We start from the raw sequence: 14,172 nt of genomic DNA on the forward strand, positions 1-14,172 counted from the left end.
TGAGGTTTCATGCAATCTACACTCAAAATCAGAATTATCCCTCAAAAGGATACTTTCTATCCTTTTTGCCTTCCTCACCTTACTGAGGAAGGGCTATAAAATCACTCGAAAAATGATGTTATTAATTTGACCTCGTAGACCCACCTTCACGTATACATATCGACTCAGAATCATGTTCTGAGCAAATGTCTGTGTGAATGTGTGTAGGAGGGCGGACAAAAAAATTGTCACTCGATTATCTCCGGACTGGATGAACGGATTTTGACCGGATTAGTCTCATTGGATACGTCTCGTTTAGTTAAGTACTTCAAAAGTTATGTAAAAAAACGATTTTGGCGTATGTCCAGAAGATTGTCAAAAGGGTGGTTTTTGCAAGAAACTTTATTATGTTATACATTTTCAGAAAGATCTTAAAAATACCTTTCCAGTGAGCCCAAAACATTAAAGATCTGACAACCCTATCAAAAGTTATCAGCACTTGAGTGTTATTAATACACTTTTTGGAGGCCGGATCTCAGATATTTCAATGAAAATAATGTCCGGGTCCATCATGCGACTTATCGTTAGTTAGATAATCGAAAGACCTTTCAAATAAGCCTAAAACATTAAGCATCTGACAACCCTATCAAAAGTTATTAACACTTAAGTGTTATTTATACACTTTTTAGAGGCCGGATTTCAAATATTGTGATAGAAATATTGTCTGAATCTTCCATGTGAACTATCGTAGGATAGGTTTTTTTTATCAGACCTTGCCGATTAGCCAGAAATATTGAAGGTCTGCGAACCCTATCAAAAGAAATAAAGTAGATTCGTACTGTCCGTTAATTTCAAAGCTACACGCCGCGTGGCATTTCAGAATATGCCATTGACATTATTGCCAGCGATTTTCTGCACTTTTGGTGCAATATGAAACATACCTGACAACAATGCCAGCCGATTCGAAGAAGAAGATCAACAAAAACAAAACGCGCAGTATGGGATTTGACAGCACGCATTTGCCGAAAGTGCGGCGCGTCGTTTCGAGGCTGGTTTGCCGCGTGTCTTTCTCGGGAATACGCGCAATAAACATGTTAAGGGGAAAGCTATTTTTACTGATTGTATTGACTTTATAAATGTGAGGAAGGCATCAACCACCTAAAGGTGGATTAAGTAACGTTTTTCACCCGGCGTCACCCTTTCAAAAGGGTATGATAAAATCAGTACATTTTCGATACCCTTTTAAAAGGGTGACGACGGGTGAACTTGAAAAAAGGATACATTTGACTTTCAGTGTAGGCACTTTGAATTATTTACAACCCCCTGGCACCACTGTAAATGGCTAGAACGTTTGACAGTCACCAAAACCTCGAAGAGCCCACGTAGTAGTATTAGTGAAGAGCCCACGTTGTTTATCGTGGGCTCTTCACTAATACTACTGCGTGGGCTCTGTGAGTGTAGCAGTATTGGTGTTGTCTGTTTGTTTACACAAAATTTTTAAGAAACATCTCTTTTTGTGTGTGCAAATCTGTTACGAAAAATGATGAGAACTGTTGCTTCCGATTGACCGGGAAGATTTGCCGGGTAGTACTGGACCGGGGACTGGCCAAGTTCCGCTGTTGATCCTTCCGAACAACTCGCTGCAATCTCCGGCAGGGAGTAACCGACCAAGTGCAGAAACATCCTGGCCAACTCCCGCTGTCGACTCGCACAGGGAATCGAAGGAATCGCTTGCTTGTGTAGAATCCGACCTTTCGTGGACTCACGAGAAGTTCATCGCGAAGTGGTCCGAACAAATCTGAACTTTGAACTTGCAAAACCGTCTTCATCGCCACTTCGCGAGGCATTTATCCATAGTCTCTGGCGGATAGGGTCCTTCGGGAACTTGCGTTTGGAAATCCGTCCCGAGTCCCGTGCCGTTATTTTTTCATGGAAATCATTTCAACATTATGAAATAATGCCTTTTCTACCACGCGGTTTGTTTATTTTCATATTTTAACAGCAAATGCTTTCTTCATCTTCTTTGTCGTCTTCATGTTCGCGTCGAACATTTAGGTTTCATAAACATGGCCGTCGTGACAGAGGGCTGATTATTTAGCATGCTTTGTTTCGAACAAATAAATTCAAAACATTTCAGGTACTCTTTAGATTTTCGTCCGTGTTAGGGAAGCGCTTTTTCGGTGGCCAATTTTATGCATTCTAGTGTCCGCACGTTGGAAACAAATCAAGGGGCGGCTTATGACACCTTCCCTGAAACGGCTATACATCATACTTTCTGAATCTTAACAACACCCTGAACTTTTTAATACAAAAAACGGTATTCAAATACAACTTAACAAAGAACTTCAGAGTGGAAATTTACGAGCGACCTTCCATCGGGCCGCCCCACTCGGCTGGATCACTTCGTACAGCTCGCACAGCTCTGGGTCTTTCTGGACAACGATGCGCTCCACGATGGTCCGTGCAGGAGTTGTTCGGCCCAGGATTTTCAGCCGGTGCGGCCCATCGTAACACGTTTGCAGCTTCAGCTTGCGAGCAATCCTGAAATGAGAGGAGAAATTATTTTCTTTTTAGACAAACCGTTTATGAACACAACAAACTTTTTAAACTGGCGTCGCTCTTCCGGAGAAAACCCTTTGCCAAAGGTCAGGTCTTGCTTCACGGACTGTTTGGCGAAGTCTGCAATCATGGTCCTGTAATATTCGATGTTTGCGGCAGGGTCTTCTCGACGAGTGACTTGGTTTTTGAGACGACACGAAGGTTTCTTCGACTGAAATTTTCTTAAATTAGTAAATGGAATGAATGTTCCAGCTTTCAACGACAAACCACAATCTGACAGCAGATTTTTTTCATCTCCTTCAAAAATGCAGCCATCGCGCTCTTTCTGGCCATCTTAGCAGTTTTGCCCCAAGCTTCAACCAGGGGAAATGTTTTCGCACCGATCTTAACAGCAACAACGCTCCGACGATGGACGTTGTCGAATTCTCGATGATTTATGGACACAATACGACCCAGTCCCAGTTTGTTGAATTCTTGCGCGGTTTTCGAAAAGTCATTGTCAAAAATCACCAAGCTACGATAAATCTCTTTATGTTTTCGAAGGGATTCAACAGACTTTGCTTTAAATTTGGCTTGTTTTTCTGCTTTCTTCAAAGTCTTTTTGTTCATTTTGACCATTGGGCTACTCGTAGGGAAGAATAAAAAAATGAGAATGGTTACTAAAAAAACTATTTCAATAATTACTTCACATCACAATTTGAGTCCAAAATGTCAGGATTAATCGTTCTTCCTTGAGTGATTGGAACTACCCTATAAATACTTTGAAAAATTATAATTTCGATATATTTTTTGTTAAATTTCGAAACGCTTACTTCTCGACGACCACTTCCGGTTCCGTTTTGAAAGCGCCCTTTGCCGTAATCGGTTCCAGCCCGGGCAACTTCTTATCCCAACTCTCACCACAATCCATTTCTCGCTTCACCTCAACCTTTGGAACAGGCTCAGCTTTTACCGGAAGGTCATCCCTCACGAGGTCCAGCACGAGCCGTCTCACCTGGTCCGCCTCGCCGAGCATAAGCTGCTGGGTGTTGGCAAACAGGTGCGAGAGGGCGCACACTTGCTCTTCCGGAAAGAGGTGCCGGTAGCGCTCAATGAACTCGCGGCTCAGCTTCCAGTGCCAGTGCGGGAGGGAAGGACTCCGGCAGGACATGACGGTGGCCACGGAAGGTATAGCTGATTCAGAGAAAATTGTCCGCACTTTGGGAAGAAATTAAGGGTTGGCTTGTGACATTTTTGCCTTCCTCACGTTACTGAGGAAAGGCTTAAAATCACTCGAAAAATGATTTTATTAATTTGACCTCGTAGAGCCACCTTCACGTATACATATCGACTCAGAATCATGTTCTGAGCAAATGTCTGTGTGGATGTGTGTAGGTGGGTGGACACAAAAATTGTCACTCGATTATCTCCGGACTGGATGAACAGATTTTGACCGTATTAGTCTCATTCGTTCCGTCTTGTGGTCCCATAGGTCTCTATTTAAAATCAGCAAGTTTAGTTAAGTACTTCAAAAGTAATGCTAAAAAACGATTTAGGGGTATGTCCGGAAGATTGTTAAAAGGGTGGTTTTTGCAAGAAAACCTATCATTTCAGAAAGGTATAAAAATGAGCTTTCCAATGAGCCCAAAACATCAAGGATCTGACAACCCTATCAAAGGTTATTAGCACTCAAGTGTTATTAATTAATTAATTATCCCTTTCATGCCAGATGTAAACATCCTCTAACGTGAGCAGGACACACTCTTTGTTTACAAACCCACAACGGCCCTTTGGCATTGTTTTGCTTGATTTATACACTTTTTGGAGGCCTGATCTCAGATATTTCAATAAAAATGATTTCCGGGTGCGACCCGTCGTTAGTTAGATAATCGAAAGACCTTTCAAATGAGCCTAAAACATCAAATAGCTGACAACCCTATCAAAAGTTATTAGCACTTAAGTGTTATTTATACACTTTTTGGAGGCCGGATATCAGATATTGTAGTAGGAATATTGTCTGAATCTTCCATGCGAACTATCGTTGAAAAGGTTTTTTATCAGACCTAGCCGATGAGCCAGAAATATTGAAGGTCTGCGAACCCTATCAAAAGAAATGAGTAATAAATTTGTTTTGTTAAACATGTTGAGGGGGAATGTTGCTATTTTTACTGAATGTATTAACTTTATGAATGTCAGGAAGGCACCAACCACCTAAAGGTGGATTAAGTAACGTTTTCTTTGTTATGACAATAATAAACCATTTGGTAAAACCGGCTAAGCATAAAACAAAAAGAACTGTCACCTTGCTATAAAAAATTATAAGTTATTGAACGTGCTCAAGTGTTGCCAGTTTACACGATAATAAAACTATCCAGATTTTTAAGCGAAGATGGCATTACGAATGGTACTCGCCCCAAATGTCAAACTCGCGCAGTGGTATGAATAAAAAATGTGACTGTAATGCCATGGCACACTTTTTTGTATTGTTAATACCACTGCGTAATTTTGACATTTCGGGCGTGCACCATTCGTAACGCCATCTTCGCTTGAAAATCTGGATATATGAATTTTAAGGTCGTATCCTCACTGATTTAATAAAAGCTGACTGACATTCGGACTTACTCAAAAGTGAGTTGTTCAATGTTAGTTCTGCATTTATTCCATTAAAAAAATATCAAATCCTGACTGATAAATACAACGAATTAAAAAAAACAGCAAAAAACAATGAATTCAGGAATCCAGGTTCACGAGCTGCCACTGAGCACCACGCTCGGCGTGACCACACTGTACAGCTCGCACAGCTCGGGGTCTTTGTGGACAACGATGCGCTCGACGACGGCCAGGGCAGGAATGGTTCGACCCATGATTTTCAGCTTTCGGTTTTTCTTCGGACCCACGATGCATGTAGTCAGGTTCAGTTCGAGAGCAATCCTGCAATAAGGAGGAAAATTACTTTTTTAATCAAATTAAAAATAACTGTGCAGCAAACCTCTTCAACTCCTCGCGCTCTACCTGAGAAAACTCTTTGCTAAAAGTCAGGTCTTGCTTTATGGGCAGCTTTGAAAAAGTTTCCATGATCGACCTGTAATATTCGATTTGTTTGGCAGGGTCTTCTCGGCGAGTGATTTCGTTTCCGGGATGATGAAATGGATTCTTTGACTGAAAATTAACAAAGTTAGTGTTGAAATGTCAAATTCTACATTAAAAGACTTACCACAATCTGATAGCAAACTTGTTTCATCTCTTTCAGAAATGCTTTCTTCACTTTTTGCTTAGCCTTCTTTACAGTGGAGCCCAAAGCTACAGACAGTGAAAATTGCTTCTCACTTGTCTTTACAGCAATAACCGCTCGACAGTGGCCTAAGTCGGATACGTGATCAATGACCACCAAACGTCCCAGTCCCAGCCGGTCAAATTCGAGCTGAGTTTTGTCAAAGTCACTATCAACGAGCACCAAGCTGCGATAAATCTCATCCCTTGTCCGCAGTACCTGAACCGGCTTCAGATAGGTCATTTTGGCGATTTCGGACTCGAGAACCCAACTCGACTGTCGGAATTCTGGTTCGGCCTCCCTTTCCCAGCAGCTTCTCTCCTCCTTTCCTGTTGGAACAGGCTCCGTTCCCGCCGGTAGTTGACCAGGCACGAGCCGGCTTATCTGGTCCGCCTCACCGGCCATCTGCAGCTGGGAGCTGGCATAACTGTGCGCCAGAGCGACCACTTGTTCTTCGGGAAACAGGTGCCGGTGGCGGTCAATAAAATCGCGGCACAGGCTCCAGTGGCAGTCCGAGGGGGAAAACGTCCGGTACACGTCCGGGTTCCAGCTGGACATGGTCAAAAACAAGACAAAAACGTCGGAACAATCGGAATTTCGCAGAAGCAAACAATGCAATCAAAACAATGCAAACTGTCACTTAACCAGACTGGCAACCCTGGAAGCAGCAATTTTTATAGCAAACTGACAGTTCTGCAGTTTTGTTGTTTATCTTTCGGTCGTTCCGCGGATTTCGCCAAAGCGCGCCAAAATATGCCGGAAAACTGCCGAATCTACCCCAGCGAGGAAGCCGACCCGTGTCAGCCCGCTACGCTGCCGGATTGCCACTGGGCGCTGTGCCGCCAGTTCATGGAGCGCTACCAGGATCTACTGCCGCAGGAGCAAGTGTACGCTCTGTCGCACATGTTTGCCACCACCCAGCTGCTGCTGCGCGGCGACGCGGACCAAACGATGGAGCTGGTGCTGGACCTGGTGAAGGATCAGCTTCCGGTGGAAGCACCGGAACTAGTGGATAATGTTGAGAATTGCTTGTGGGAAAGGGAAGCCGAGCCGGAGTTTCCACAAACGAGTCCGGTTTTTGAAATCGAGGCCATGGACGTTTCTACTTCTGATGTTGAGGTGGTCGTGGGAGAAACCGTCCCTGAAACGGATTGTTCTAGTCCGGAAATAATCGTCGTCGACGCCGAAGTCCCCGTTTTGGACTGCACGAATAAATCCACCTCCTCAGAAGAGCCTGTGGCCATTCCTACGCTTCCGAATAAGACAGTTCCAGCAGACGAATCAACAACCTTCCAGTACGTCTCCAGGAATCTGGTTCTTTTCGACGACGACTTTAACAAAACGCAAACCTACTTCAACCGCCTCGGCGGTGACCAACTCGAGTTAACCGTGAAGCTGGACTCCAACCGCTGCGTCACAAATGTAACGATCCACGTGAATACGCTCATCTTGTCCCAGGTTTCGGCCAAGAGTCGTCCCACGGCGATGGGGAAGGCGATTGCTCAGTTCTTTCGCGTCACAAAAGAGCACTGCTTCAAAGTGACCACACTCTCGGTTAGCAGTTTAGCTTCCAAAAAGAAATCTTCTCCAATAACATCAATCTTTTTCAAAATTTCAGCCCAAAAACGCCCTCCCACGAACCACGAATATCGTTCAACGGGTGCCGTTTAACGGGCCGCCGCGAGTGACATCTTCCGGAAAGCCGTTGCCATCGCTGGGCATTGATCCGGCCCACTATCAGAAGGTGATGCGAGACTTCCAGGCCGGAGGCGATAACGGGTGCCATCTGGTTTTCAGCAAGGATTTTACCAACCTGGAGTGCAACGCGCTGCAAGGGTAAGGAATATTTGGATTAGGTTAGGTTTTAGGTTTTACGCCGACTCGATTTTTAGGTTAGAAATTTGACAGCTTGCGTGTACTGTTTACATTTTCCGCACGTTTGTCTCAGTGAAGATGTGTGTGCGTGTGCGCTCGTGGCGTCACGCTGTAAAACTTAATTGTACCCAAACTGTAAATCTAGATTAAATTTTCAATAGGATAGGACCTTTTGAAAATGTTATCTAGAAATAATCGATATCCGAAAAACTGACAGTTCTTGAATATACACACTAAACCAAATTTTTAATTTTTAACCTAAATTCGATTTATTTGTGGGTAAGTTTGCCTTTGATAAATTATGAGGAATTTATAAGCGTCTAAGATTTTAAATGTAACAGCGAAAATATTTATTTAAAAAAAACATTTGGATTCGCAATGAAAAGAAAATTAAAATAGTTTTTTTTTTAATTTTCTGACAGGTATTTTTTTTTTATTTTAGAACAGTGTCCTGCGGTACGATTCTGAGAAGGAACAGAACCGGAAAGTGGCTTCTGACGTTTCTTCGTGGTGCTAGTTTGCAATATGTTGCAATATGAAAAAAAATGCAGGGCTGCGGAGTCGGGTCATATTTCAAGCGACTCCGACTCCAACTCCGACTCCGGCTTTCTGAGTTAAGCCAACTCCGACTCCAGCTCCGGCTTTCCACAAATTGTTGACTTCTGCTCCGACTCTGACTCCGGCCTACCAACTTTAGCCGACTCCGACTCCGACTCCGAATCCAGCTTTTCAAAATTTGTTGACTCCGGCTCCGACTCCGACACCTAATCTGTATTTCAAACATTTTCAGCACAACAATTTTCTGAGTAAATTTGAATATTGTTGTTTGAAAAATTGGAACATTTTCAATTGTTTTTTTTTTCAGCAAGTTTTCATTTACTGAAAATTTCAGTAGTGCAGATTTCAGTAAATTTAATTGAATTCAGTAATGAGAAATTGGTGTGCATTAACTATCAAAGATACCCTGGCTTTGAAACAAACAATTTTCAAAGTAACTATTTTTTAAAGCTTTTTTGAATTTATTTGAGAATATATACATGGACATTTTTGCAGGCCAAGGGTGCATGATACTGATGATACTCGTCGGTTGACACACCTAGGCGAGGAACATCCCGGAAGAGCCCAACTACATCCGTAGTGCTGTTTGGACAAAACAGCATGGCTCTGGTTCCTTGCAAGTGTCCTATTTTCTTACCTCCACGTTGGCTTGGTTTAGTCATCATGATGACAAGGTGTAACCTAGCTGGTGGCCTGTGGAAACGACTCGTAAACCTTTGACCAGCGAGGGTCAGAGTAGAGACGGCTAGAAGAAAGGGGCGCGACAATGTGGGAAAGGAAAGTAATTTGTGATTGTAGACGGTATTGTTTTGATTCGCAGTATGTTGAGTCAACTGCTTTGGATGTACCTGAAACATCGCACAACGGGGTTTCTCTTCTCTTTAGTCTCAGCTACCACCTATCTTCTGTTTATTTTGTTTTCACTGATTTTCTAAAACGGCTTCTGTTTACTATCCTCCATTTGATTTCGATTTTACTAATTTGATTCTTTTATTTCTTAACGCTTTTCCACTCTATTTTACCAATTGATGCTGCTGCAACAAACTGTCTGCTTTCCCTTAATTTGGACGCGATGTCAATTTTGTTTATCATGTGTCTTTTCTTTATTTATCTATTTGAATAATTTCTCATCTTCCCTGTAAATTGCCCTCAATACAATCTAAGCTTGTTTGTTACCTCTTTTTATTAACAATTGTTAATTTCTATATCTACTTCATAAATTACTATCTTCCTTTTACTATTGATTCTTTACATAGTATATTTCCTTCACTGTACATTGTTTTGAAACTTCACCTTTTTCTTAAGTAAGTGAGGTTCGAGCCCTTACTCAATTTTTGGAATGATTAAAGGATTAACACAAATATTACTATTGTACTTTTGAAAAACTGTTCTAAAATGCTTAGGACCAAAATATTGTAACACAGCACCGCGACAAAAGAAATAGCAACAGATTAACACGACTCAACAATAGGGAAGATTTCAGCAGAAAACAATACACAGTAAATAACAATTAGTTTTTGAATTCATACTGAAAATAAAACAGTTTTTGCTTTAATGAAAGTTGATAGGCACACTATAAATGGTTAGGCGCTTATACTTACATCAAACCCTACGTAATGTACCACCCCCGGCCGAGTTAAAATGCGTAACCGGAAAAGAAGGTGTGCATGCCTGGCACGAACACTCAAAGCGTGTTCTAGCGTGCTGCTCGTACTGACTCAGAGCAAGGGTGAGATGTAGGTGTAAGGGCAGTGCGTGTTCGTCGGGAACCTAGTGCATAAGATCGGTCAAGGCCCGTTCTTACACTGAAAATTGCGAATTGCGAATATATACATGGACATTTTGTGATCCAGCCCAGTACACACTTTCAACATACAAATCATGAGAAAATTCCAACACTTGAAAAATAAATTAAATTATATCGATTTCATCACCCCGATTTAAGGCATTTAAACAAAAATTAGACTTGTTCAACGATATTATTTTTGGATCAACAATTTAAGAGTTTTGTAGAGAAATTGTAAACATTGGAGTAATCGAAATATCTAATAAATTCAATTACTGGTATATGCAAAGTTGCAAATGCGAGGCATAAGAGCGCCGGTTTAACTGTATTTCAAAATTAGTTGCAACTTATTTGCGATATTTTTGGACAGCTTGAAATGTTTTCAGCACGACACTTTGATTTGTTTTTATTTACATACAAAATGAGCATGTTGCGTTCCAAGGGTTCCAAGTAGAAGATTGATAATGTTTTAAAAACATTTTTTTTTTGTTAAGAATTTCAGAATTTCAGAATTTCAGAATTTCAGAATTTAAGAATTTAAGAATTTATGAATTTATGAATTTAAGAATTTATGAATTCAATATTTTGAATTTTCGATTTTTTTTTAATTTTAAATTTTAGAATTTTAAAATTTAAAAAAATGCAAGAATCTAAAAAATTGGAATTTTAGCATTTAGGAATTTAAAAAAATAAAAATGAAAGAATTTTTGAAAATTATTATTTATTTAAATTTTCAAAAATTCTTCTAAGAAAATGAAAATTTGGTCCTAAAATGAAGCTTAGATTGCTGATATTATTGTTTACAGCGATAAAGCTTATTTTTCTGAGTAAAATGACCCTTTGTACGACCACAAAGAGTTTAAAATGGATTTTTAAATCAATTTCGAAAAATTAACCTCGCGGTCCTTCTTGACAGAAAAGCTCTTACTTGACAGCTCGTTCCAAGGGGACCATAGTTGATCCATCGAAAAAATGTTGTCTTGTCAAAAAAAATTTTACATTAAAATTAAAAAAGTGATCAGAAATGGTTTTTAATCGTGTTTTTTACCGTTGTACATAAAAATTGACATAGGGCTTTAGTACCCAATTAAGATTTAATTTAAATTAGGAATTTGAGTATTATTTTTATTTTTACAATTCTAGCAAAAAATATTTGTTTTCTTGGGGGTCACGGAAAGAATGCGCCTCGTTTTTTGACCGCGTTTCTTCCGAGCTCCGTATTAAGCTTTACAGTGAAATTAATTTCAGCAAATTATCAACTATTTCAGCATTGCAGATCATCTAAAGCTCAGGTGCCGGTCTTACGACCTGCCCAAGAAAAGAAAACAATTCATTCTACTGGCCAGGGAATTGCCTCCTCAGGAAATCGTTCGCCGGATTGTGATCGAGCAGGATGCCGAGCTTAGCTTGCAGTACGGAGTTTGTCTGCCTCAACAAATGAGCAGAGCCAGAAGGATCGCACTTCAAGCGTTGAAATCTTCAAAAAATTCTGTAAATCTACCTGCGTCATCATCTGCTAAGTAGGTTTTACCTGTTTAACTATTATAATTTTTATATAACTGCGTACTCTCCAGCCCACAGCAGCATGCTCCCAACGCCAAGCAGTTGAAAAAGGTTGACACCGAGCCAGAATCGTACGCCGAAGCTCTGGCCAGCCTAACCGTGTTCAAACCGGTCCGCACGCTCCGGTCCGTCGATGACGTGTACCGAAACTTGGTGCTGATTGGTTCGAACTTTCATAAAACCGCCCAGGAATTTGGGTGGCTCAACGTTGAGTCCCTGCGAGTAAGCACCAAAGTGCTCGACGAAGGCGGGTGTAGCGCAACGGTGCAAGCCGGGAAGTTGGCTCTGGTTGAGGCCCACGAACAAAGCAAAAGGGGAGCTACCAGGCGGGCCCAGGCTGCCTTTTTCAAGAGGGCCAAAATGTTCTGCTATCAGATAGTGAGTTGGGATTGCGGAAAGACAATTGTTTTCTTGACTATTTAAACTAATAAATTGCAGAACAAAATCGAATCTCCGGAAGTGGAGATCCGGGTCATCAAGAAGGGGGATTCCGCAACGAACATTGGCTACTACAAGTGCCTTATACAGGATTTCTGGAAGGATTCCTTCGAACAGGAGCTGGTGTTTAGCGCAGAGTTCACCGGAGCGGATCGCCAAAAGTTCCACAGGTTGGTCCCAATGTCGGACGTTTAATCGAACAGATTTTAAAAATTTCAAGCCTTCCAGCTTTGCCCAAGATCTTAACCTACAGTCGAGCAGCGACGACGAGGAGCTGCGAATCTACGGCCGCCGACTTCCAGCGTTGGCCATCGTGGAGCGCATCGTCGTGGCGAAAGATCCCAAGCTGAGCGCGCTGTTCGAGGTGACGGCGCCGAGGGTGGGATCGCGCCAGACGGGGGAAGGTGATTCGCCGTAAAGTTGGGATTTAATTTTTTACTATTGTTGAAATTTAATTTATTAATTATTACCTTAGGTACAGTCATCCCACATATTCGGAACACCCACAAATTCGGAACACTTTTATGATAATTTATCAATATCATGCCAAATGCAGCTTTTCTGTCGATCTTACTATTTTTAGAACCTTCATTTGGACATTATCTTGCTATTTCACTAGTAAAAGTAGTACTTTTTGAACAAAAAACTTCATTCCAAGACTATTTTGTCCAGAGCAGCAAAACACTGCCTCCTGCCTGTTTCATAATTGTGGGATGTGATTGTGCCTCCCACAATTGTGGAACACCTGAATTTAACTGATATTTTCACAAAAAAGTTATCAAACCATGTATAAAACATCACTAAGCTTGAGTTTCATTGGTTTCAGTGTGTGAAGTCATTATTTGATAATAAATATATACTCCTGGAGGGATCCAAAGTTTGTTTACATTCGTAAGAAAAAAGTGTTCCGAATTTGTGGATTTCAAGGGTCAAGTAATTCTTCAAAAACTTCATATAAAAGTAAAAATTTGCAGTTGTTCGATACAGCATTCAAAAGATCGCAAGAAAAGCTTTCAAATGAAGGTAAAAGCGAGTCATTAAGTTCCATTATCGATTTGCTATGATTTTTGAACATTGGCCGATCTGGAAACCGTTTCGAATATGTGGGATGACTGTAATTGTAATTGTGAAAACATTATAGTTGTAAGACTTTAAAATATAATGAGTTAATGTTACTAATCTTTTATATTTGAGAAAAAAAAATGTTTGTGTTTTGCTTGAATTCAATAAATTGTTTAAAATTGCATGAAAATTCCATTATTTCAGATTGATATCACGTTATAGGCCCCCAAAACCAAAGCTAAAAACTCTATTCGCCACCTACATTCGAGTAGGAGAACTTTGGTGCAAGGTTACGTTTACGGTTTTGCGCGATAAGTGCAAAGGGGAGTGAAAACTATTCTAAGATTTTTTTAAAAGAAAATTGATCTATTGGAATAAAATAAAGTTAACACGAGGTAAGAAATAAAAAGTTCTATCGACTGACTTTTTGATATTTTTGCTAAGTTGCCTTTTTCATTGAAAATTCTGAGATCCGGATTGAAAACGCGAGAATGAGGTTAGATTGCTAATTTTGAAAATCAATCCAATTATCATTTTTCAAGCAGATCTTTGCTTTTATGGTAGGAGTGACTTTAAAAAATAATTGTCCACTTGAATAATCTGCATTCTCAATTGATTAGTTATGTTTTGGTTGATTAAAACATTCCCTTATTTTGAATCAGATAATGAACAGGTAAAATCGACCATCACAAAAATATTTTCGTTTATTTCAATTAAGCTATTTATTTCTTACCTGAAAATGGTGTAATTTGCTATTAATGTCGATTTTATGATGAAATAAAAAAATTTCAAATTTCAAACCAATTTACTCGCTGTAGGTTATAATGATAACATCACCCCAAGTTTGAGCGCCCTCTAGTGGGGGGTAATTTTGACGTTTGATTGCCTATAGAGCAATCTACGTGCACATGTATTGCGTATCCGTACACGAAAAGAAAGTGAGGTTAAATTTTGTCCGGCCAGCAAAATCAAATGGTGCGCTAGTGTGCGTACGCGAAACGTCATAAAGCTCTATTCTAAAGAAATGCTTTTTGAAGCAATCAGGATTTTTTTTTCAAAGTGAGTAATTTTAACTCAAAGCGATTGCATGCCTGTTGTCAAC

At 40.5% G+C, this 14,172-nt stretch overlaps 3 protein-coding genes across 4 annotated transcripts; 1 reads left to right on the forward strand and 2 right to left on the reverse strand.

The window, feature by feature from the left end:
• Positions 1–2,188: 2,188 nt before the first annotated feature.
• Positions 2,189–3,796, reverse strand: LOC120432003 (uncharacterized). Of its 2 annotated transcripts, none has more exons than XM_039597145.2 (5): positions 3,351–3,796; positions 3,223–3,297; positions 2,806–3,160; positions 2,580–2,749; positions 2,189–2,520 (listed from the first exon to the last, which is right to left on the reverse strand). In XM_039597145.2, exons 1-5 carry the CDS (start codon positions 3,686–3,688, stop codon positions 2,325–2,327), a joined length of 1,134 nt encoding a protein of 377 aa, XP_039453079.1. In that variant the 5' UTR covers positions 3,689–3,796; the 3' UTR covers positions 2,189–2,324. The 2 variants fall into 2 exon arrangements, with proteins under 2 accessions (XP_039453079.1, XP_039453092.1); XM_039597158.2 differs by having other exon boundaries at positions 3,223–3,288; positions 3,351–3,795.
• A 1,357-nt stretch (positions 3,797–5,153) lies between these two features.
• LOC120432146 (uncharacterized) lies at positions 5,154–6,346 on the reverse strand. Its single transcript, XM_039597279.2, has 3 exons — positions 5,732–6,346; positions 5,507–5,676; positions 5,154–5,448 (listed from the first exon to the last, which is right to left on the reverse strand). The coding sequence occupies exons 1-3, from the start codon at positions 6,344–6,346 to the stop codon at positions 5,262–5,264; spliced, it is 972 nt and encodes a 323-aa protein (XP_039453213.1). The 3' UTR covers positions 5,154–5,261.
• A 54-nt stretch (positions 6,347–6,400) lies between these two features.
• Positions 6,401–13,216, forward strand: LOC120432145 (uncharacterized). The gene is made up of 6 exons (XM_039597278.2): positions 6,401–7,342; positions 7,407–7,624; positions 11,276–11,527; positions 11,582–11,948; positions 12,009–12,178; positions 12,237–13,216. Exons 1-6 carry the CDS (start codon positions 6,401–6,403, stop codon positions 12,424–12,426), a joined length of 2,139 nt encoding a protein of 712 aa, XP_039453212.1. The 3' UTR covers positions 12,427–13,216.
• The last annotated feature ends 956 nt before the right edge of the window (positions 13,217–14,172 follow it).

This window comes from Culex pipiens, chromosome 1, assembly GCF_016801865.2.
Source record: "Culex pipiens pallens isolate TS chromosome 1, TS_CPP_V2, whole genome shotgun sequence".
Classification (NCBI taxonomy): domain Eukaryota; kingdom Metazoa; phylum Arthropoda; class Insecta; order Diptera; family Culicidae; genus Culex; species Culex pipiens.

Excerpts from the sequence above, each read along its gene's own strand:
- LOC120432146 (XM_039597279.2), bottom strand. The coding sequence starts at position 6,346 with ATGTCCAGCTGGAACCCGGACGTGTACCGGACGTTTTCCCCCTCGGAC. Across the intron at positions 5,677-5,731 it reads AAGTTTGCTATCAGATTGTG|TCAAAGAATCCATTTCATCA; the intron begins GTAAGTCTTTTA and ends GTTAATTTTCAG. Across the intron at positions 5,449-5,506 it reads GAGCGCGAGGAGTTGAAGAG|GATTGCTCTCGAACTGAACC; the intron begins GTTTGCTGCACA and ends TCCTTATTGCAG.
- LOC120432003 (XM_039597145.2), bottom strand. The coding sequence starts at position 3,688 with ATGTCCTGCCGGAGTCCTTCCCTCCCGCACTGGCACTGGAAGCTGAGC. Across the intron at positions 3,161-3,222 it reads GACTCAAATTGTGATGTGAA|CCCAATGGTCAAAATGAACA; the intron begins GTAATTATTGAA and ends CCCTACGAGTAG. Across the intron at positions 2,521-2,579 it reads GAGCGACGCCAGTTTAAAAA|GATTGCTCGCAAGCTGAAGC; the intron begins GTTTGTTGTGTT and ends CTCTCATTTCAG.
- LOC120432145 (XM_039597278.2), top strand. The coding sequence starts at position 6,401 with ATGCAATCAAAACAATGCAAACTGTCACTTAACCAGACTGGCAACCCT. Across the intron at positions 11,528-11,581 it reads CCTGCGTCATCATCTGCTAA|CCCACAGCAGCATGCTCCCA; the intron begins GTAGGTTTTACC and ends CGTACTCTCCAG. Across the intron at positions 11,949-12,008 it reads AAATGTTCTGCTATCAGATA|AACAAAATCGAATCTCCGGA; the intron begins GTGAGTTGGGAT and ends AATAAATTGCAG.